General features: G+C 33.4%; 1 protein-coding gene across 7 annotated transcripts in view; it reads right to left on the bottom strand.

Annotated features, from left to right (window-relative positions):
• Nucleotides 1-23,314, bottom strand: part of LOC114332468 (kinase D-interacting substrate of 220 kDa B) — a 239,411-nt gene that overhangs the window by 69,440 nt on the left and 146,657 nt on the right. For all 7 annotated transcript variants that reach the window (XR_007698415.1, XM_050652311.1, XM_050652313.1 and 4 more), the window contains 8 exons: nt 20,460-20,591; nt 11,588-11,785; nt 6,456-6,726; nt 6,001-6,218; nt 3,837-4,317; nt 2,763-2,927; nt 1,033-1,167; nt 29-236 (listed from right to left, as the gene is read on the bottom strand). Coding sequence is in view for 6 of the 7 variants with exons in the window: in XM_050652311.1 (XP_050508268.1) it covers nt 29-236; nt 1,033-1,167; nt 2,763-2,927; nt 3,837-4,317; nt 6,001-6,218; nt 6,456-6,726; nt 11,588-11,785; nt 20,460-20,591 (1,808 nt within the window). In the remaining variant the exon portion in view is untranslated. The remainder of the gene's footprint in view (nt 1-28; nt 237-1,032; nt 1,168-2,762; nt 2,928-3,836; nt 4,318-6,000; nt 6,219-6,455; nt 6,727-11,587; nt 11,786-20,459; nt 20,592-23,314) is intronic.

Below are 23,314 nucleotides of genomic sequence, written 5' to 3'. Positions count from 1 at the left end.
GTAATGTGATACAAATGATTTTTCTTACCTGATTGGTTGAACGGCAAGTCCGTCGTGTGTGGCACCAGGAGGATGGCAAAAGAGAATTTGCAACATGAGTCTGAGATTGTTCATTTTTCTAGTGAGTTGAACGTTGAAATTGTAGGCCCAATCCCAGTCGTACTTTTTACTAGCGATCCAAATATTGGCGAGTATTACGTAACATAAAATTATAACGCCGGCACTAACAGATAACCCTAAAACATAAGTAAAAAGTTAGAGAAATTTAAATGTGACACTAAAAAAAGGTACGAGTTGAAAGTAACAAAGAGTATCTAATGAGAGGTTGTGGAATAGAGACTCTTCACCAAATTTAAGTGTATATGGAACTCTTCTACCTACCTTTTTATCGAAATACTACCCACTTCTTCTTCCAAATTGAGCCTTGGCCTCCTTTATTTTTTGAATCTACCCTTGTTTGTCTGTGACTGCTCTTCTCCATACACGGACTCCTAAAAGGGTTTGTGCATCGCTGTTTACTGTGTCTTCCCAGCGCTTTCTAGGCTTTTCAACCAATCTCTTTCCCTGCATTCTAGCGTTCAGTGCTCTTTTTGGTAACCTATCCTCTCCCATTGTATTTCCTTATAAAGTGGGTGTTTTCTTATAAAGTTGATAGAGCTCGTTGTTGTATCGACTTCTGAAGATTCCCGTTTTCCCTCACAGGTCCTAGTATTCTCTCTTCGTCCTTAGCTTTTCAGGTTTCAAAGGTACTGAAAAGCTTGTATTGGTTTGAAGCGAAAAAGAAGCTTATTATAATCTATCCACTGACTAACCAATTACTCGCGACAAGATGCTGGTTCTCGCCTGCGAAAACATGCTATTGCTCGCCCCCTACTCCCTCTAACATAATTTTTCCACCTCGACTTATCACAAATGAATATGTCTAGGAAACGATTATCAGACAATATTTATGAATTTTACGCAATGTTCATTGGTTATGGATATATTATATTGATAAAATATACAAACCATATAATGATCATACACACTTACCTACTTCCCATGATTGAAAGGAAAGGCCTAAAACTATAGCTATAACTATGGAAATATGTGCAATAACAAGAAAGAGCAATGTGGAAAACTGGAAGACGGGATCCACCCATTCACGGGCAAAATTCTTCATTTCATCTAAAAAAAATAGGTAAAAATAGACTTAAAATGAAAATAAAACTTGAAAATTGCAATAGATGATTAAATTTGCTTTAAAATTGCTATAAATTTGTTAAAAATGTAATTAAAATTAATGAAAATGAAAGGAAAAAATTGTGCGCACTGGTACCTGTTAATGGTGGTACCAAATGGCGTCATAGGCAGTGAGAGGGTTAAATAAGTTATAGTACTTCCACTCTAACTTCTCCCATTCATGAAATTATCCACCAATTACTTTTTATGCTAGGTCTCTTTTTAACTCACAGAAACTAGTATCGCAAAATTAAGCCGCTTTTCCACAGAAATTACAATAAGTTAAACAAGGATAAACAATTCAGAAAATCTTTGATAGCTTATGAATTTTGACGTTTATAATATTCGATGATACTGACAGTTTATCTGTTTATTTGCATTTATTGTTTATTTGGTTTTATATTTATAAAAAATAAATATAATATGTCAGTTAAATAAACGAAGAGTCACAATATTGACTTTTGGGTCCCCAGAAAAATACGGGTATTAGTAATATCGTAGTGTTGATAACTCCATTTGTAAAAAAAGAATGTGTGTGTAATTTGTACGCACGTAAGAAGTTATACTTCTATTATATGATTTCTTCAAAATAAATATACTTTAAACAGTTTGTTTTAATTTTTTTTAAACACCAAACTAATTTTGTGCTTACCGCTTTCAAAAAAATAAAAAAAGTATAGGATTGCTCCGGATTCGAACTCAAGACCTCTCGATCTCTGGCCGAATGCTATACCAAATACGCTACGAGGACTGTGTCTTTATCGGTTCGGACGTACCTAATGACAATTTACGGTAACAAACAGACAAGGTGAAGATAATAAATATACAATAAAATGTTTTAATAATACTCATCTTACTCCTGAGGAAGACAAATCCAAAGACACAAAAATTATAATAAATATATTTACTAAAAACACTAATATATTCTTTTCACACCTTTTCTTGCACTGATATATTTATACATAACTTGAAAGATTCAGCAACTAAACGCCATACTGTCTGTGTGCGCATGCGCGCAGTATTATGAAATTTTACTCTCAATCGCGCCTAAAGAAGTATAACTTCAAAAATTTGCACTTGTGTCACTGTTTCCACAAAGGTACGATATAATATTAAAAATATTAATACTTTATTTATGGAATTCTCTCGATAGTATTGTATTTCTGAACCTTAGGTAATATTAAACCTTCTTAGCCATATTAACTTTTTTATTGTGACTGGTTTTTAGTTTATTTATTATCGTTCTATATTTAGCTTTATAGGTCTTATCTTTATGTTTAATGTTGCGTCCATCAATCTCCTCAATAGCGAAAAAAGATTAAACACTTCAATAAAATAACTTGATAAAATACGTTCACGCGATAATAGCCATTTTATAATTATTACCACTGACACTCTGACAGTACTTATCAATGATCTACACATCGACGTACGTTTCATTTTATTTTTTGGTTTAACTTGTTTGAAAATGAATCGTGACGCATGGGAAAAGTTTGAGTGGAAGAAATATATCTGATATTATGAGAATAAATTTCACTTACCTCTAAGTTTACTGAGCAGAAATGACTTTCCGCTACCCCACTTGGCATAGAGGCCTACCATTATGGGCATGGAAAGGGAAGGTTCGCTTAATATGTCAGCTAACGCACTACTATACAGATCATAACCTAACATATTTTCGTTGTCTTCATTTGTATTTAATCTCCCTAAAAAGAAACAAATTCGATGATATTTTCAATGACCATTTCCTCTATGGCATAACACCATCTTCTCCTAGATCTTCCACAATGTAGTTGTGAGATGTTATACTATCATTCTGCAAAAACAAAGTACTTTCCTGTCCAAACCATAACCGAACACTTCCAAATATAAATCCTTCGTCAATACAAACGGGAGCATACCCTTTTTCCTGGTTTCACTCGCTCACCAACATCACCGACCTCATATCTGCAAAACTTGATATATTTCGTGAACTTCGTCACCAATCAACGATTATCTCAAAGAGGTGATTTTTTTTCGATCCGATAATAGACTTTTGCTTTTTAGACCAGTTTCTTTATAACTCCGGTACACATTTTGTATAGCAAAGGATTTACAAATTTACAGGATTTACTAATACCTTTAGAATAAATCCATTGTACCTATATTCGGTGACCCAATATTCGGTACATTTGGAGACCCAGCGATTTCGAGCCTTCTATTTTCCACTAGCATCCGCAGCCCATCCTATTGTCGCAGGCATTTAGTCTCTTAATTGACTTGTAGCCTCACAGAGAGCTGCAAACTCTCTTAAGAGTATCTTCTTCACTTGACTTGGCGGTATGAACTCCGAACCAAAGTCTTGTCATTTCTGGTAGACCAGTGCTGAGCACCTAGAGAAGATATGGGGCTCGGTGTCCTTTTCGTAGACAGCACCTAAGTTATATGCGAATCCACGTAAATTACGTCCAAGTAATAAGTAGACCCTGAGCATACTGACCCCATTGCATCTTCAATAAGTGTGGTATCATTCTGACGAGACAAATGTATGTTCTATTAATCTCAGAACCTACAGGACAACGTAACAATATTATAAAAAACTGATTCGTGTACAAAGAAAGTGATAAAATACTTACTTGCACCAAAAATTTGTCCTAAAATCGTCTTCTGGTGATTCACATCGATGTTATAGGGAGTCTCCCCCGATCTATTCGGTCTATACAAAAGCTGGCTATTCTTCGGATTCCTCAACAATATCTCCACGATGGCTTTCGACCTAGCTCTCATCGCTACGTGTAGAGCCGTATCTCCTTTCTTATCCGCTGCTGAAACTTTGGCTTTCTTATCGACTAACAATTGCACTATTTCGGAGTTTCGAGACCGTACCGCCTTCAGGAGAGGAGTATCGCCGTCTTTCGTGGCCAATTCCAGGTCTGGGTTGCAGGTTAGAAGAAGTTTGAGCACGTTCAAGTTGCCTTTTTCAACCGCTACGTAGATGGCGGTCTTGCGGTCTTTACCGAGGATGTCTACGTCGGCGTATTTCTTTAGAAGAACTTCCACAACTCCTCGGTGGCCACCCTTGACCGCGTGGATTAGGTTTGTGTCACCAGATCGATCCTACAAATTAAAATAACTAAGCAAAATATAGCATTGGTAGGCACAAGACAAGAACAATACAGTGTATCAGTATTTCTTAGCCATAATGAATGATCAAAGATTCTTAAGTTACAATTGTGACGATAATATACTCATATATCATAGCTAGAATACGCTTATGTATTTAACAGAACATGTTCTTACACCGTCACTGACAGTATAAAATACCAAGCAGAAATCTATTAGTGGGCGTTCTCGGTGTGTTGAACGGAGAATACCTACCTGCCTACCGGAACAGGTGAGTTGAACGTGTTCCGAATCCCATCGATTTGGTGACTTGAATGAAATCCATAAATCCCCATTCCGTCCGACGACTACATGCATTGAATGTAGTCATGGTTCCTTTTCCCGTCTAATGCTCTGAATCGGATACATCCTTCCGTGTGCTATTATATTGAGAAGTTAATGTGACTCCTGATTTGACTATTAATTTTTCGTATGTGCCCTTTATACTTTAAAACCATTATTTAAAAGTATAAGAAGTAAACCAGGACATCTATGTCTGCTTCCTAGATTATAACAAGGCATTCGATACGGTGAAACATAATCCATTAATGTAATTACTGAGAACAAAGAACATCGACACACGGAATAAAAGAATAATAAATAATCTGTATTATGAACAAGAAGAATAATTTAAAAACTAATAAAATAAAAAGCAAAAGAGGTGTTAGACAGGGCTGTGTCTTGTCGCCATCACTGCTTAATGCATACTCAGAGGAAATATTCAAAAAAGTATTAGAAGATGAAGTAGCAGGCATAAAAATAAATATAATAAAAAAAATATAATAAAAATAAATGGCCTACTCATATGTGAAATTAGATATGCTGATGATACAATACTAATAGCAGAAAGTATTACTGATCTCAAAGAATTTTGGATAAGGTTGCTGCGACGAGTGAAGAATTCGGTCTGTTACTAAACATAAAGAAAACAAAATTCATGGTTATATCAAACAAAAATATTAGAAACATCAATCTACACGTAAATAATAAGACGATAGAACGAGTTCAGAATTATAACTATTTAGGGAAAAACATTATTGGAACAAACGATTACACCAAAGAAATCAAAGTTAGAATAGAAAAGGCTAGAAGTGCATTCAATAATATGAAACAAATATTATGTAGTAGAGACCTCAGCCTAAATCCTAGAAAACGAGTACTAAAGTGCTATGCGTTTTCTGTTCTTTTGTATGGTGTGGAGACATGGACTCTTAATAAACAATGTCTCAATAGATTGGAAGCATTTGAAATGTGGACATATCGAAGAATGCTGAGAATCTCCTGGACAGATAGAATAACCAATGAAGAAGTAATAAGAAGAATAGAGAACAGCAGGGAGATACTGGATTACCTTGAAATAAGAAAACTACAATATCTAGGTTATATAACACGTGGTGACAGATATGAATTCCTAAAATTAATAATGCAGGAAAAGATTCAAGGAAGGCGAGGCATAGGTAGAAGAGAAATATCCTGGCTGAGAAACCTCAGAGAATGATTTGGAGGCAGCTCAATTGAACTCTTTCGGGCAGTAGTGTCAAAAGTGAGAATAGCAATGATGATTGCCAACCTTCGTCGCGAAGATGGCACGTAAAGAAGATGAAGTAATATTTTTAAGTTAAATACCAAGGAACTTACTTGAATATTAATATAAGCACCAGCTGCCATCAACGCCGTGGCTATCTCATAAAATCCTTCTTTGCAAGCAATAGTTAACGGACTGCATCCATCCTTGTCTAGCGCGTTAACATTTGGCTTGTGTTCAAGAAGTAGATTAACCACATCGACGTGGTTTCCATATGTAGCTACGAGTAGAGCTGTCCACGAGTACATACCAGCTGTATCCACATTAGCACCTAGAAAAAATATACATTAGTAAACCAATAATGGACAAACCAATTAACAGATTGGGCAAGTTATAAGCTGAGCCAGGCTGAGCCTTGAAGATAAAGCTATAGTTCCCCTACGCAACACAGAGCAAATTGATAAAGAAGCAGAATTGTTGACCAAAATGTCATTGACGACCAAATTGTAATTGTAATAATTATCAGCATACTGGTGATTATTGAAAAAAATAATGAAATTTTATTTACCAGCTTTTAATAACAATTCCACTATTTCCGTATATCCTTTACGACTCGCCCAGACCAACGCTGTCGTACCATATTTGTCTCCTACGTTTACTTTAGCATTTCGTTGCAAAAGACACTCTACGATATCTGTGTAGCCTCTACCGGAAGCCCATAGTAACGAAGACACGTGAAAATTTCCATGAGCGTTAACGTCCGCACCTCGGTCTACTAGGATCAGGCCGGTATCCACGCGACCTTTGTATGTCGCCCACATGAGAGCCGACCAACCACCCTGAAAATATAAAAAATACAAATAGTCCTGTCGCCAGGGGGGGTACAACGGCCTCCTTTATTCAGATGGACTTACCCAAGTTTTTTTTATGTATTTTGACCCCTAGAACACGAATTTTTTGGGTAACAGTTGATCCTGATGTCGATAAGATTGTTATAAACAAAGAACTTGAGGAATTGCATAACAGCGATTTCTCGCAAAACAAAACATTTTTTTGGGTCATTCTAAGCAAAAAATGTTCTTACAAGTTTTTTCGTAGGATGCATAGTTTTCGAGATAAACGCGGTTGAACTTCCAAAAATCGAAAAATTGCAATTTTTGAACCCGAATATCTTTTGATTAAAAACTAAAATAGCAATTTTGCTTGTCGCATTTGTAAGTTCAAGTTAAATTATATCGGTTTTAATTATTTTCATTGCTAAAAATTTATTTTTTTATTGTTAAACAAAGCTATAAAGACATAGTGTTTCCCGTGCCAATACATGCGTTCTAAGGCCTAAGTTACCTAGAAATTGCCTCGCTTGCACTTGTACCTACTCTACCTACTCGTTTGATTTTAAATGGGAGATCATTGAAAACATGACTCAAGCACTATGTGTTTATAGCTTTGTTTAACAATAAAAAAATAAATTTTTAGCAATGTAAATAATCAAAACCGATATAATTTGACTTGAACTTTCAAATGCGGTAAGCAGAATTGCTATTTTATTTTTTAATCAAAAGTTATTCGGGTTCAAAAATTGCAATTTTTCGATATTTTGAAAGTTCAACCGCGTTTATCTCGAAAACTAAGCATCCTACGAAAAAACTTGTCAGAACAATTTTTGCTTAGAATGACCCAAAAAATACAAAAAAATATTTTGTTTTGCGAGAAATCGCTGTTATGTAATTCCTCAAGTTCTTTGTTTATAACAATCTTATCGACATCCGGATCAAATGTTACCCAAAAATTCATGTTCTACTGGTCAAAATACATAGAAAAAAACTTGGTTCATCTGAATAAAGGAGGTCGTTGTACCCCCCTGGCGACAGGACTAAAATGTTTTAAACAAACTTTAATCACCTTGGTATTTTTAACTGGTACAGTCACTTTGGGTATCGTCATCATCATAATCTAGCCTCAAAAGTCCATTGCTGAACACATGCCTCCTCCTGGTGTTTCCAACCCCGTCTATCTAGCCCTCATCCTCATCATTTTATTTAGCCTTCTTAAATGATCAGTCCATCCTGAAGGTGGTCGACGGACGCTTCTCTTGTCTTCCCTTGGTCTCATGCCATGGTGTCATTCTAGCTATGTGTCCTGTCCATCTCCATTTTAGTCTGACTATCCTTTCAATAACGTCAGTCCCCTTGGTACTTTTCCTGATTTCTTCGTTCTTTATTTTGTCTCGCAGAGTAGTTCCTAACACGGATCGTTCCATTCTTTTCTGTGTTACTCTCAGTTTGGTGGGCGAGGCTTTTGTTAAGGTAAGTGTTTCTGCTACGTATGTCAATACTGGGAGGACGCATTGATCAAATGCTTTTTCCGTCAGGCAAGTATGCAGCTCACTTTTAAAAGTTTTCCATACGCTGCTGTCCTCCCAAAACAGATTATTCTCTTCAGTTCATGGGTCTGATTATCCCTGCCAATAATAATTTCACGTCCTAGGTATTTATATTTATCTACGAGTTCTATTTCTTGCCCACCAATACTGATGTTCTGGTTGGGTGCCAAAGTTGTCATTTTTTGTTTTCGAGAATTTTACATTTAAATTTACATTTTCTGTAGCCACAACGAGTTCCTTTATCTCATCTCTCTTGTGATTCCTAGATGCTCAGTAGTCCAAGGCGCATCTGTTTTGAGATGGACGTTGAGAGGTGACTCAAATTTTTTCGCAGAAATTGCTTGAAAATAACGCAAATAATAATATTTGAGTTATCCTCCCACTGAAAATGGTCCGGAACATTGTTTAAATAATCAAAATGTCAAAATATGAAGGAAAAATTCGATTTTTTTATTGATTTTTATTATAACTTTAAAACTAATCATTTTTGAGAAAAATTGTACTGACATAAAAGTTGCGTAATTAAATTTCGTACAATATAGAATTGGTCAAAAATTTAAAAAATAGTCACCCTTGTTGCAAAATAGCAATAATTACGGAAAAAACCATACAAAAACAAGTATTTGCATTTTACGTTTTTCATCCATTTATGCTACACTTAGGACCTTCATATTTTACCCAAAAAAACTTTATGATAAAGTAAAACAACACTGTAAATTTCATTAAGATCGGTTTAACAGATTTTGCAAAATAAATTTTGCAATCCAGCTTTCGCAAAAAATATTCATTTTTTTTTAAATGTTGCAGGACTCAAAATAAAACAGATAGCAAGTTGAATTTTTTTTTGCTTATAGAAGTGTACTGTACCTTTCATTTGCAATTTGCAAAATTAGAATCGATTAATTACCACGGCGTCAGGAAATTTTTTAAATAAACATTAATTTTTGGTGCTACGCGCAGGAAAGCGGTGTAAGATTCACACAAGTTGATTTCCACCAAAATTTTTTCCAATCTGTATCTAATACTTTATTTTCTTACTCTATATTTTGTTGTATTTTAATATTTTAATTTCACCAAAATCAAACTAATTTTATTATTGTTTGTGAAATATTGTTTAAACAATTGCATATGTTTAAAAATAATAAACTTTTATTCTCAAGTTAAAATATATGAACAAAGAAAGTTTTTGCTAAAAGAGTGTTATTTCAAAGGATAGAGTATGTGTTTTTATTTTGCAATAAAAAAATTTATTAATTTATATCGAAATGCAATAAAAAATAAAATGTATCAATCATTATCAAAGGTTATTGGAATGCCCAATCAGAGCAAACTATCCGCTGTCCTGCGCGTAGCACCAATAATTAATGTTTATTTAAAAAAATTCCTGACGCCGTGGTAGTTAATTGATTTTAATTTTGCAAATTGCGAATGAAAGGTATAGTACACTTCTATACGCAAAAAAAATTTTCAACTTACTATCTTCTTTATTTTCAGTCCTGTAACATTTTGAAAAAATGATTTTTTTTTGCGAAAGCTTGATTGCAAAATTTATTTTGCAAAATCTATTGGATCGATCTTAATGAAATTCACAGTATTGTTTTACTGTATCATAAAGTTTGTCTGGGTGAAACATGAAGGTCCTAAGTGTAGCATAAATGGTTGAAAAACGTAAAATGCGAATACTTGTTTTTGTATGGTTTTTTCGCAATTATTGCTATTTTGCAACAAGATTGACTATTTTTCAAATTTTTAACCAATTCTATATTGTAGGAAATTTATTTACGCAACTTTTATTTTAGTACAACTTTTCTCGGAAATGAATACTATTAAAGTTATAATCAAAAAACGAAGAAAAAAATCGAATTTTTCCTTAATTTTTTGACATGTTGATTATTTAAACAATGTTCCGGACCTTTTTGAGAGGGAGGATAACTCAAATATTATTATTTGAGTTATGTTCAAGCAATTCCTGCAAAAAATTTGAGTCACCTCTCAACGTCCAAATGTACTAATATTTTTACAGATGCGCCCTGGTCTACAGCTATTATGACTAATATCATCGGCGAAACGTTGTTTAGATATTCTTCGCCTATTTTTATTCCCTTTGTCAGCCAATCCAAATTCTTAAAAGCATGTTCTAGCATCGTATTATAAAGTTTAGGAGACATTGAGTATCTTCGTCTAAGCCCCGCTCTATTTAGTGGCTTCTATCGCTTATTATACGATTAATATTAGTACATAATATATAATTTGACAATGGTTGTTGTCTGTAGGTATATATTGTTTAATAATTTTGAATACCTATAATCTAGCTTGCATTTTTAAAGCGCCTGTAGTATTTTGCTTAGCCCAGCTTTGTCAAAGGCTTTGTGAAAATCGAAAAATTTTAGCATTAGAGGTTTATTGTATTTCACTACTTTCTCTATTAGGGTTTTTATACTTGGGTGATGGTCATTAGTTTCGTAACTTTTTCGGCATCCCGTCTGTTCTCTTGGTTGATAAGTCTCTAATTTTCTTTACATTCTTTTATATTATTCGTGTAAACAACTTTGTACAGTAAGAGCCACGCTACTAGATACATGGGTAGGTAGCTAATTGGCTACACATTGGCGTATGGGCTAATCCGGTCCGTTCTCAGATGTGACTTTCATCCCTGTCATGTTACTGTCAAGAAACTATTCAAAATGATTGTTTTTCCATACAAAAAATACATTAATTAATAGCATTGTTACTCTGCTTTAAAATAACTTGATTCAAACACCAAGAATATTACAATACTTTAAAAATTTTACAACTTTAACAAAATGACAACTTTAAACGTCAAATACAGCTGATCTATTATTTGTCAACTTTCTATGTTAATATTTAGTTTCTATACATTTTCTGACGTTCTAAACGTCACTAGGGATAAAAATAAACATTGCAACAAGTGAAGGGTCCACAACTGTAATAGCTCAATGTTCCTATGTATCTAGTAGGGTGGCGGTTACTGTATATGGTGAGGAGGCTGATCGGTCTGTAATTCTCTACATTTGCTTTGCCCCCTGCTTTATGCAATAGAATCATAGTCGCGTTGTTCCAGTCTGTTGAAATATTGGCATTATGAAGGCCTTCAGAACACTTTGGATAACTTTGGACACATTTTAAGGATTTGTTTACACATTAACGATATTCTCAAAACTGTAAATCAATAATATATCGCTGTAACGTATATGTGAAAAAAAAAGGTGGAAAAAAAGCGGCAGCCCTGTGTTACTTCCTATTCCCTACAATTTTTTTCTGTTGGAAATACATATACAGATAAAAAAATTACTTACAATATCTCTATGATCAATAGCTGCATTGTGATCTAGTAATTGAAGAACTATGTCGGTGTGTCCTTCTTTGGCAGCACACAACAGTGCCGTCCACGAATCGTTGTCCTCTAGATTGGGATCAGCTCCATGCGTCAACAATTCTCGAACCATCGTGGATTTGCCTTTGGCCGCAGCCACCATGAGGGCTGTGGTTCCGTTCTAAAAAGAAAAACGATAAAAATAAACGAAATTGTAACCTGTAGTGGCTTCGAAACAGTAGAAGCTATGTATAGTTTCACAACTCTTGTCCAAAAACGTCTAGATCAGCAAAAAATATTTTCGTCGCATTTATAGACTATGAGAAAGCTTTCGACAAAGTTGCAACATAACATTCTCATGAAATGTCTAAAGCGAAAAGGACTCGACAAAGATGATATTAAGATAGTGAGAAATCTCTACACTCTACTGGAACCAACAAAGCTGTGGTAACATTAGATGAAATAGATGAAAATAGCACGGATGCGCAACAGATAAGTAGAGGAGTGAGACATGGCTTTGTACTTTCACCAATACTGTTTAATGTATACTCCGAAGAGTTATTTTTTATAGAAGCACTAGAAAATTGTACAGAAGGGCTCAAGATAAATGGAGAAAATATAAATAACATTCGTTATGCCGACGATAGCTTATGGCTGAAAGTGAGATACACCTGCAGACGCTACTAAACACAATTTGTGATACTGAGAAACAGTTTGGTTACAAACATAATCCATGTTTATCAGTAAGAGGGGTAAAATGATAACAAGGATTCAGACAAAAATGAAGATATTGAACAAGTGGACAAAATTAAATACTTAGGAGTCTGGAGTACGGAAGATCTAAATCCGAACTCAGAAATTCGATAAAGAATAGAGCAGTCAAGAGCAGCCTTTTTGAAGATGGGGAAATTTCTGAGAAACCAAAGACTCAATCTGCAAATCTGATATTGGATGGTAAAATATCCACTTATTCTTGGACTTTTAATGTTGACTTAATGAGAAAGCTGGAAGCTCTTTGCTGGAAGCTCTTTGCTGGAAGCTGAAAGGAGTGTCTTTTTAGGAGAATTTTGAAAATACCATGCACCAATCATATTACGAACGAAATGGTGTTGTACAGAATGGGAAGACGGAGAACTTTTGACCGCCGTTAAAATGAGGAAGACAGCATATTTGGGGCACGTACCTAGAAATGATAAGTACTTACGAGTTGTTGCAGATAATTGTGAAGGGTAAAATCGAAAAAAAAGGTCTCCTGGTAGACGATAAATATCCTGGCTGAAAAACATTCGCGACTGGACCGGGTTAAACACACAGACGCTTTTAAGAAACGCAAAGGACAGAGACGAATTTGCATGGTTACAGCCAACCTTCATTAATGGAGTAGGCACTAGAAGAAGTAACCTGTAGTCAAACCTACATATTTCTCCAACTCACCGATCTTACCTTTCTCTCTCTCTCTCTCTCTCTCTCTCTCTCTCTCTCTCTCTCTCTCTCTCTCTCTCTCTCTCTCTTTCTCTCTCTCTCACACTTTTGAAATTGTTCTTTCTCAATGTATATGAATGTTATGTAATTTCGCATTAAGAATGAGGCAGAATAAATATGGAGTCTGCTCAAAAGGCATGCAAAGGTACGTATCCATACGTGGGTGCTTCGTGCTCGGTGTAGCTGCTCAAATGGATACGGCATGCGCTCCTCTACATATCGGTTGAACGAAGAGGGTGAGCGGCGAGCACCAACGTATCCACTATGTGGAGATGCTACACCGAGCACGGAGCACCCACGTATGGATACGTACCATAAGATGTCGAATACCTGCTCTAACATTCGAAGAGCTTCGAATGGCTCTCATTGAGAAACTGACCACTTTTTCCCAAAGCAGTATTTGGTTCTCAATTTTTTCTTGTTTTCATTTTTGTTACTCATAATAATGTGTTTAGTACACTAGTTACAAAAGTTGTACAAAACTTTTAAGTGAGTTAAAAGAGTACACTACTTACAAAATCTCACTCACTCATTTGGTGACGTCAATCTAAGAACGAGATGGAATCCGACATTACTGAAAACATCAGGGTGCAGATCGGACCCTGTCGCGCAACTCAGTATGGAATTAAAATAGTCGAATATTTTTAGGATTCATTTTTTTTTTTCGATTATGCGTATTTTCAAGGTTCATGAGGTTTTGCACAGACTGTAACTGACTCAATACAGAATATACAGGGTGTTTCATTAATAATTGTCCATATAATAACTGGAGAAACCTTAGCACAAAATACGAAGATTTAACCTAAAACACTTAAATAAAATGTGGTTCCTTACTGAGTTACAGGGTGTTTTATCTAAAAATTTAAAAATTATTTTTGTTTAGCATTTTAAAACTATTCGACGTATCCTTTTCATACTTGGCAGTTAGTATAGGTACTGTACAAACTACTAAATTATGTTAAACAAAGGTTTCTGGCTGTTACCAGAGGCGTACGATGGGGGAAAGTGAATGATTGACCCTTTCACAATTCTTCGCCACTGGCGAAATTGCTATTTTAGTTCAATTTTTGGATTCTCCAATACTTTCTATGAAAATAATATACTCTTCATTCGTAACGATAAAGTCATTAGTTTTCGAGATCTTTGAAGTTAAAAATGAAACGACACGGTTATTTTGATTAATGTATTGTGTCGCTTCATTTTTAATTTCAAATATAACGAAAATTAATCATTTTATCGTTACGAATGAAGTGTATAATATTTGCATAAAAAGTATTGCAAAATTAAAAAATTATACTAAAATAGCAATTTCGTCAGTGGCGTAGAATTTGGGAAGGGTCAACCAGCCACTATCCCTTGTGGTACGCCTCTGGTAGTAGCTAGAAACGTTAATTTATCTTAATTTAGTAGGGTGTACAGTACCTACACTTTCTGCCAAGTATGATAAGGATATGCCAAATAGTTTTAAAGTACTGGGTACAAATAATTTTTAAATTTTAATCATATAAATCATATTATCATAAATTAATCAAAATAACTGTGCCGTTTCATACTTAACTTCAAGTATCTCGAAAACTAATGACTTTATCGTTACCAATGGAGAGTATATTATTTACGTAGAACGTATTGGAGAATCTAAAAATGGCACTAAAATAATAATTCCTTCAGTGGCGTAGAATTTGAGAAGGGTCAACCCTTCACCATCCCCTGTCGTACGCCTCTGGTAGTAGCTAGAAACGTTTGTTTATCATAATTTAGTAGGGTGTCTAGTAGTCGCACTTTCTGCTAAGTATGAAAAGGATACGTCGAATAGTTTTAAAATGCTGAGCGAAAATAGTTTTTAAATTTTTAGATAAAACACCCTGTAACTCAGTAAGGAACCACATTTTATTTAAGTGTTTTAGGTTAAATCTTCGTATTTTGTGCTAAGGTTTCTCCAGTTCCTATATGGACAATTATTAATGAAACACCCTGTATTTAATGTGATAAAAAAAAGAAAAAATAAAAAGATAAAAAATTTCTTACATTTGTCGTTAGCCCATTTTCTCCGACACTCTAAACTCTAAAGTACACTTAGATCTCTTTCGAGACTGCGCAAAGGAAACGTGGACAGCCATTCAGTAAAGTATGGAATAATTTATTAGTATAGTCTTACAATCTTTCTAAGAGAATCATTAATACTCAGCTCAGCGGAGCGGGATGATATTGTTTGAGGTGTGAAATTATACAAACAAGGGATTATTCCATACAACAGGTAGATCCCTTGTTCATGAAATTTCACACCTTGAACAATAGCGCCCCGATAAGCTGAATATTAATGATTCTCTTAAGTTGGCTTCCCACCATCCGCAATATCACGGACGGCCGCGGACCAGCTCGCACCGACGCACTGTGGGAAGAGTCTCATCCGTGGTAGCACAGGCATGTCTGTGCTGGTGCGTGGTATCCATCGAGAGTCGGTAACATCAAAGGTGCGGTATAGGCCCTTGCCGAGCGCGTTCGTGTTTTAACAGACAGCAAGTTAGAAGTTGTTCATTCGCTGATAGTCTAGGGCGCATCTGTTTTGAGATGGACGTTGAGAGGTGACTCAAATTTTTTTGCAGAAATTGTTTGAAAATAACTCAAGTAATAATATATGAGTTATCCTCCCACTCAAAATGGTCCGGAACATTGTTTAAATAATCAAAATGTCAAAATATGAAGGAAAAATTCGATTTTTTTATTGGTTTTTTGATTATAACTTTAAAACTATTTATTTCTGAGAAAAGTTGTACTGACATAAAAGTTGCGTAATTAAATTTGCTACAATATAGAATTAGTTATGAATTTAAAAAATAGTCACCCTAGTTGCAAAATAGCAATAATTGCGAAAAAAACCATACAAAAACAAGTATTCGCATTTTACGTTTTTCAACCATTTATGCTGCACTTAGGACCTTTATATTTTACACAGAAAAACTTTATGATATAGTAAAACAACACTGTATTTTAATTAAGATCGGTTTAATAGATTTTGCAAAATAAATTTTGCAATCCAGCTTTCGCAAAAAAAATCTTTTTTTTTTTAAATGTTGTAGGACTGAAAATAAAACAGATAGCAAGTTGAATTTTTATTGCTTATAGAAGTGTACTTTACCTTTCATTTGCAATTTGCAAAATTAAAATCGACTAATTACCACGGCGTCAGGAAATTTTTTAAATTAACATTAATTTTTGGTGCTGCGCGCATGACAGCGGTGTTCGATTCACACAAGTTGATTTGCACCAAAATTTCTTCGAATCTTTATTTAATATATTATTTTCTTACTCTATATTTTGTTGTATTTTAATATTTTAATTCCACAAAAATCAAACTAATTTTATTATTGTTTGTGAAATATTGTTTAAACAATTGCATATGTTTAAAAATAATAAACTTTTATTCTCTAAGTTAAAATATATGAACACAGAAAGTTTTTGCTAAAAAAAGTGTTATTTCAAAGGAGTATGTGTTTTTATTTTGCAATAAACAAATTTATTTATTTATATGGAAATGTAATAAAAATTAAAATGTATCAATCATTATCAAAGGTCATTGGAATGCCCAATCAGAGCAAACTATCCGCTGTCCTGCGCATAGCACCAATATAATTAATGATTATTTAAAAAAATTCCTAACACCTTGGTGTTTAATCGATTTTAGTTTTGCAAATTGCAAATGAAAGGTATAGTACACTTCTATAAGCAAAAAAAATTCAACTTGCTATCTGCTTTATTTTCAGTCCTGTAACATTTTGAAAAAATGAATTTTTTTTGCGAAAGCTGGATTGCAAAATTTATTTTGCAAAATCTTTTGAACCGATCTTATTTAAATTTACAGTGTTGTTTTACTGTATCATAAAGTTTTTCTGGGTGAAATATGAAGGTCCTAAGTGTAGCATAAATGGTTGAAAAACGTAAAATTCGATTACTTGATTTTGTATGGTTTTTTCGCAATTATTGCTATTTTGCAACAAGGGTGACTATTTTTTAAATTTAGAACCAATTCTATATTGTAGGAAATTTAATTACGCAACTTTTATGTCAGTACCATTTTTCTCGGAAATGAATACTTTTAAAGTTATAATCAAAAAACGAAGAAAAAAATCGAATTTTTTCTTTATTTTTTGACATTTTGATTATTTAAACAATGTTCCGGAACTTTTTGAGAGGGAGGATAACTCAAATATTATTATTTGAATTATCTTCAAGCAATTTCTGCAAAAAAAATTTGAGTCACCTGTCAACGTCCAAATGTACTAATATTTTTACAGATGCGCCCTGGTCTATGACACGAGTAGTTGTCTGTGGTGTTGCAGTTGTTTTTAGGAGTTTTTTGGTAATGCATGGAATGGACGAACGAACTTATTTTTGATTGTTTAAATCTGTGTCAAAATGAACCAACTTTATGGAATTCTACAGCGCCAGAGCATAAGAACAGGAATGATATTATGATACGATGCATGGTATAAAGAATCAATTAAATGATAGTACTGTTTAGATTAAAGAGTTTAAAAAAGAAGCGAGTTAAATGGTTAAATCAAACACTACACAGACGAACATACACAGATTAGTCCAGGTAGTCCTGTCGCCAGGGGGGGTACAACGGCCTCCTTTATTCAGATGGACTTACCCAAGTTTTTTTCATGTATTTTGATCCGTAGAATACGAATTTTTTGGGTAACAGTTGATCCGGATGTCGATAAGATTGTTATTTACCAAGAACTTGAGGAATTACATAACCGCGATCTCTTGCAAAACAAAACATTTTTTGGTATTTTTTGGGTCATTCTAAGCAAAACATGTGTCTACAATTTTTTTCGTAGGATGGCTAGTTTTCGAGATAACCGCGGTTGAACTTTCAAAAAATCGAAAAATTGCAATTTTTGAACCCGAATAACTTTTGATTAAAAAATAAAATAGCCAGTCTGCTTACCGCATTTGAAAGTTTAAGTCAAATTATATCGGTTTTAATTATTTGCATTGCTAAAAATTAATTTTTTTATTGTTTTACAAAGCTATAAACACATAGTGTTTCCCGTGCCTTTACATGCGTTTTAACGCATGCTACGTAGAAATAGCCTCGATTGCACTAGTACCTATTCTACCTACTCGTTCGATTTTAAATGAGAAATCATAGAAAACATCACTCACGCACTTGGCGTTTGTAGCTTTGTTTAACAATAACATAATAAATTTTTAGCAATGCAAATAATCAAAACCGATATAATTTGACTTGAACTTTCAAAGGCGCTAAGCAGAATTGCTATTTTATTTTTTAATCAAAAGTTATTCGGGTTTAAAAATTGCAGTTTTTCGATTTTTTGAAAGTTCAACCGCGTTTATCTCGAAAACTGACCTACGGGAAAACTTGTTAGAACATTTTTTACTTAGAATGACCCAAAAAATACAAAAAAAATGTTTTGTTTTGCGAGAAATCTCTGTTATGTAATTCCTCAAGTTCTTGGTCAATAACAATCTTATCGACATCCGGATCAACTGTTACCCAAAAAATTCGTATTCTAAGGGTCAAAATACATGAAAAAAACTTGGGTAAGTCCATCTGAATAAAGGAGGCCGTTGTACCCCCCCTGGCGACAGGACTAAGGGTAATAAGGTTTTTTTCATGACACTTGAACAGCCAGGGTACTGAAGCGTTTTTTCGACAGGTAATACCTGCAAACTAATAAGAGCAAATTGTAACTATTTCCTGCGTAGGATCTGGCGACCATTTTTATTTATAAACAATTAAGTGGCAAAAAATGGCGTTTTTCCCTTTTTTTTCAAATCAATGGAAAACAGTGAAACTTATGATTTTTTTAGTACAAATATCTTCGAGATTATGGAAAATGCTTTAAATGACGTATTACAAAGTTTATAATTACGGAAAAAGGTCGGAATTGCAAAAAAAAATAAATATTTTCGCAATAACTGTTGTAAAAATTAGTGTACAGCTTTGAAATTTTTGCGAAATAAGGGTTCTTTGGTGCTTAATATGTGATAAAAATTTCAAAGCGATTCATTTAATTTATTCAAATTGTTTATCCCAGAGAGCATTTTTTTTTGCAATAACATAAGTCAGAAGAAAATGACGTTAGAACCATTCCACAGGTGTCAAATGAAAGAGCATGAGCTATATTTTCAACTTGGTTTAAAAAAGTGAATATATATAAAATATATATAAAAAAATATTACATTTATTAGTAATAAATAATTATGCAAAATTATCGTAAATATTTCCTTATAAACTTTATAGTTTGTTATATAAGATATTATACATACTTATTACAATTTATAATCAAGTATATTTAAATGGGAAATAAGCCACAATTTTACCTAAAAATGATTTTATTAACGTTTCGACGCCCAAGTCGGGTGTCGTTGTCAAAATACAAAATAATACTCATTTTTATGATACATGATTAATAATGATAATACATGATTATAAAAATGCCACAAGAAAATAGCTTCAGAACAACATTATTACAATTTTTTATCAATTATGATATAGATAACATTACTTGGTAGTTGTGCACTTAAAACAGGGTAAAAAAGTTATTTTTTTTTGGAAAAAGTTATTTAAAAAGTTTATAAAGAAAAATTGACAATACTTTTGCATAATTATTTTTACTAATAAATGCATTTTTTATTCACTTTTTTAAACCATGTTGAAAATGTAGCTCATGTTCTTTCATTTGACACCTGTGAAAAGGTTCTAAGGTCATTTTTTTCTGACTTATGTTATTGCAAACAAAATGCTCTCTGGGATAAACAATTTGAATAAAAATTTAAACAATTGAATGAATCGATTTGAAATTTTTATCACATATTAAGCACCAAATAACCCTCATTTGACAAAAATTTCAAAGCTGTACACTAATTTTTACAACAGTTATTGAGAAAATATTTTTTTTGCAATTCCGACCTTTTTTCGCAATTTTATTAATAATAAATGAGTATATCAAACTTTGTAATACGTTATTTTAAAGCTTTTTCCATAATCTCGAAGATATTTGTACCAAAAAAATCATAAGTTTCACTGTTTTCCGTTGATTTGAAAAAAAAGGGGAAAATGCCTTTTTTTGACAGTTAATTGTTTATAAATAAAAATGGCCGCCAGATCCTACGCAGGAAATAGTTATAATATGTTCCTATAGGTATTACCTGTCGAAAAAACACTTCAGTACCCTGGCTGCTGAAGTGTCACGGACCATGGGAAGAGTTCTGTGGTGCGTTGTCGTCCGTGGTCGTCGGCTGTGCGTGATGATCCATAGAATCGCAGACCGTGGGAAGGAGGTATTAGAAAGATTGTAAGACTATAATATATTAGTATTTTGATAAGATTATAAACTTACCTCATCTTTATCATCGACCTGTGCCTGTCTGCTTTCCAGAAATGACTGCAATCCCCGTAAATTGTCATCGTTTATAAAACCTGTCAGGGATCGAAAGCAGAGTGATACCATGGACTCAGAACGATGCAGCGTCTACGAAAAAGCAAAAAAAACACTTCAGAAATATCTAATGGTTATTCACAGTTGTGGAATCTTATTAGTTAAAATCCAAAACAACTCGATGCAGCATTATCGCAGACTGGCGAGCAATTGTTAATCTGTCAACTTTAAACAATAAGTAAGCAACTGATAAGGGAATGCTGTTTAAATATTAAACAATAAATCTATCTGTTTTAAGGCGTTAGGTAGTGAGACTTTTTATACACTCATGGACAAAAATATGAAATATTTTGATGTTATCGTGTGAAGTGAATTTTTTTATGATGCAATCTTTAGCTCTACCAGTGCCATATGAATAGGATTGCTTTTCCAAATATGTATACTATAGATTTCCACAGTTTTCTCTGCATTCCTTCACTCAACCGTTCTATCTAGTTCTTCGAGGTCTGCTTCTCTTTCTTCCTATCGGGCTCCACTCTGTTATTCTGTTTATCCAACGTTTTTGGTCTGCTCTTTTGACATTATCAGTTCCAGATTAATCTCCTCTGTTCTATGTAGTCTATTATATCAGAGTTCATTTCCATTCTTTTCTTAATCCTTATGTTATTTATTATATCTCTTCTCGTTACTATGCAACTTCTCCTTAGGCATTCCATCCCTGTTGCTTTTATTTTGTTTTTGGTGTTCTTCTTTATTATCAAATTTTCACACCCATAAGTGAGGATTCTAATTATGGTGTTATATTGTTTTTATGCTGTTTTATTTCTGTATTCTCCGTTGTTAGCTATTCAGTTTTCTTAAAGTTTATTTCCATCCCATTCTTTGTATATTCCTGTTCCAGTTTCCTCATCATAAAACTGAGGTCATCTTCGTCTTGTACGATCACTATTTGGTCGTCAGCAAAACTTAGGGTATATAGATATTCATTCCTTACTGGTATACCTAATTCCTTCGCACAAACTGTTAATGAACTCAGAAAAAAAAATTGAGGTGATATTTAGAAATTCCAGAAATTATAGGAATAATTCGAGAAGACTTCACTGGTTGTCTTTCTCATTGTATTTAAGCTGATCTTTGAGCATCATTTAGGAATAAAAATCGAAGGATATAAGAATTTTTCCCTAAAGTGTTCGCTTTTCGAAATATTAAATTTATTTACTCATTTGCACCACACTATATAGCAATGTTTTACTTCAATGTATTTCTATCTAAAGCAGTATAGCAATGGTCATTAGCAGCTTGTACAAGGTAAATTGTTATTACGGAAATTATTCCGATTCGATTTTTTTGTACAAACTTACTCAAAAAGAGGTCCATATAACATATCCACAGGGTGCCGGGCGGTGCCGTGGTCGAAAAATTGTTTAAACAATTTTTTTTAAACAAATTCACAAAAAAGGTCTCTTGTTATTTTTCTCTAAAATTGATTGTTGTCGAGTTATATGCGATTTAGTCCATTCTTTCACGGTTTTTGCTCTAAATTTTAAAGAACCGCTTGGATTGACATGAAATTTGGCATACGTATAGCTTACATATCAAAGAAAAAAAGTGATATTGTGCAGATGTGTGAAAAGGGGGGGTGAAAAGATATATGTCCAAAGTAAGTCCGGAAATGGATAAACTGAGTTAGGTCTCTGGATCGCGTAGAACCAGAGTTATAGCCAATGAAAAATAGATTCATATTCACCAAATTTCAAATAGAATATTTCGACGTGAAATATCCAAAAAATTAAGCACTTTTTGGGGAAAATCCATTATAACTTTTTTAAAGTGTTTAAAAAAAGCTTTATTTCTGTTTTTACAAAAAGTTTCTAGCTTTAAATTTAAGCATGTTATGCTCAAAATATAGTTGGCCCTTTTGTTTCTGCAAAAAAAAATCGGGAAGACCACCCCCTAATTAGCAACTTAAATAAAATTAATCGTTACCGCTCCACAAATTATTTTAATTATGTTGTGTTTATATGATCTGTAAGTTTCATCGATTCAAAGTGCTTATTTTTGAAAAAATTTGGTATCAAAATAAAATTTTTAAAAAATTAAATTTTGAAAAATATGCTTTTTTTTCAAAATAACTTAAAAATTGTTAGAGATACCAAAAATCTCGAACAAGAAAAAAAGTCAGATTTGTTTTTCTGAATATCATGTATTTTTTTGTTTTTCTGTTAGACAAAAATTGATTAAGATTTGGTGTTTCTAAATTTGCATACATTCGTGATCAGTGACTCGTTCAACCCCTTTTAACTACAGACCTTTCAATAATAAGGACTTTGAACCGATGAAACTTACAGATCATATAAACAATATATACACGAGTCAAAAAACTTGTGAAGTTTTAACGATTAAGTTCATTTAAGATACTAATTAGGGGGTAATTTTCTCGATTCTTTTACCAAAACCAAAAGGGACTAACTTTATTTTGAGCGTAACTTGTTTAATTTTGATGCTAAAAATTTTTTTCATAAAGCAAAAATGAAGCTTTTTTTAAACACTTTAAATAAGTTGTAATGAGTTTTCCCCGAAATGTGCTTCATTTTTGGTTATTTCACGTTAAAGTTTTCAATTTGGAATTTGACGAATATGAACCTATATTTCATTAGCTATAACTCTGCTTATACTAGGTGTAGAGACGTGATATATACACCATTTTTTTAAATTATTTACAGGCTATATTTTTGCTACGAATGTTTTTTCGACAAAATTCTTACTATTTGAGTTATTTGCGAAAAACCGTCTAAAAGCGTGGTTATTTTGTTGAA

The sequence above is a fragment of the Diabrotica virgifera genome, chromosome 5, assembly GCF_917563875.1.
Source record: "Diabrotica virgifera virgifera chromosome 5, PGI_DIABVI_V3a".
Classification (NCBI taxonomy): domain Eukaryota; kingdom Metazoa; phylum Arthropoda; class Insecta; order Coleoptera; family Chrysomelidae; genus Diabrotica; species Diabrotica virgifera.
This window is presented reverse-complemented; position numbering and strand designations above follow the sequence as displayed.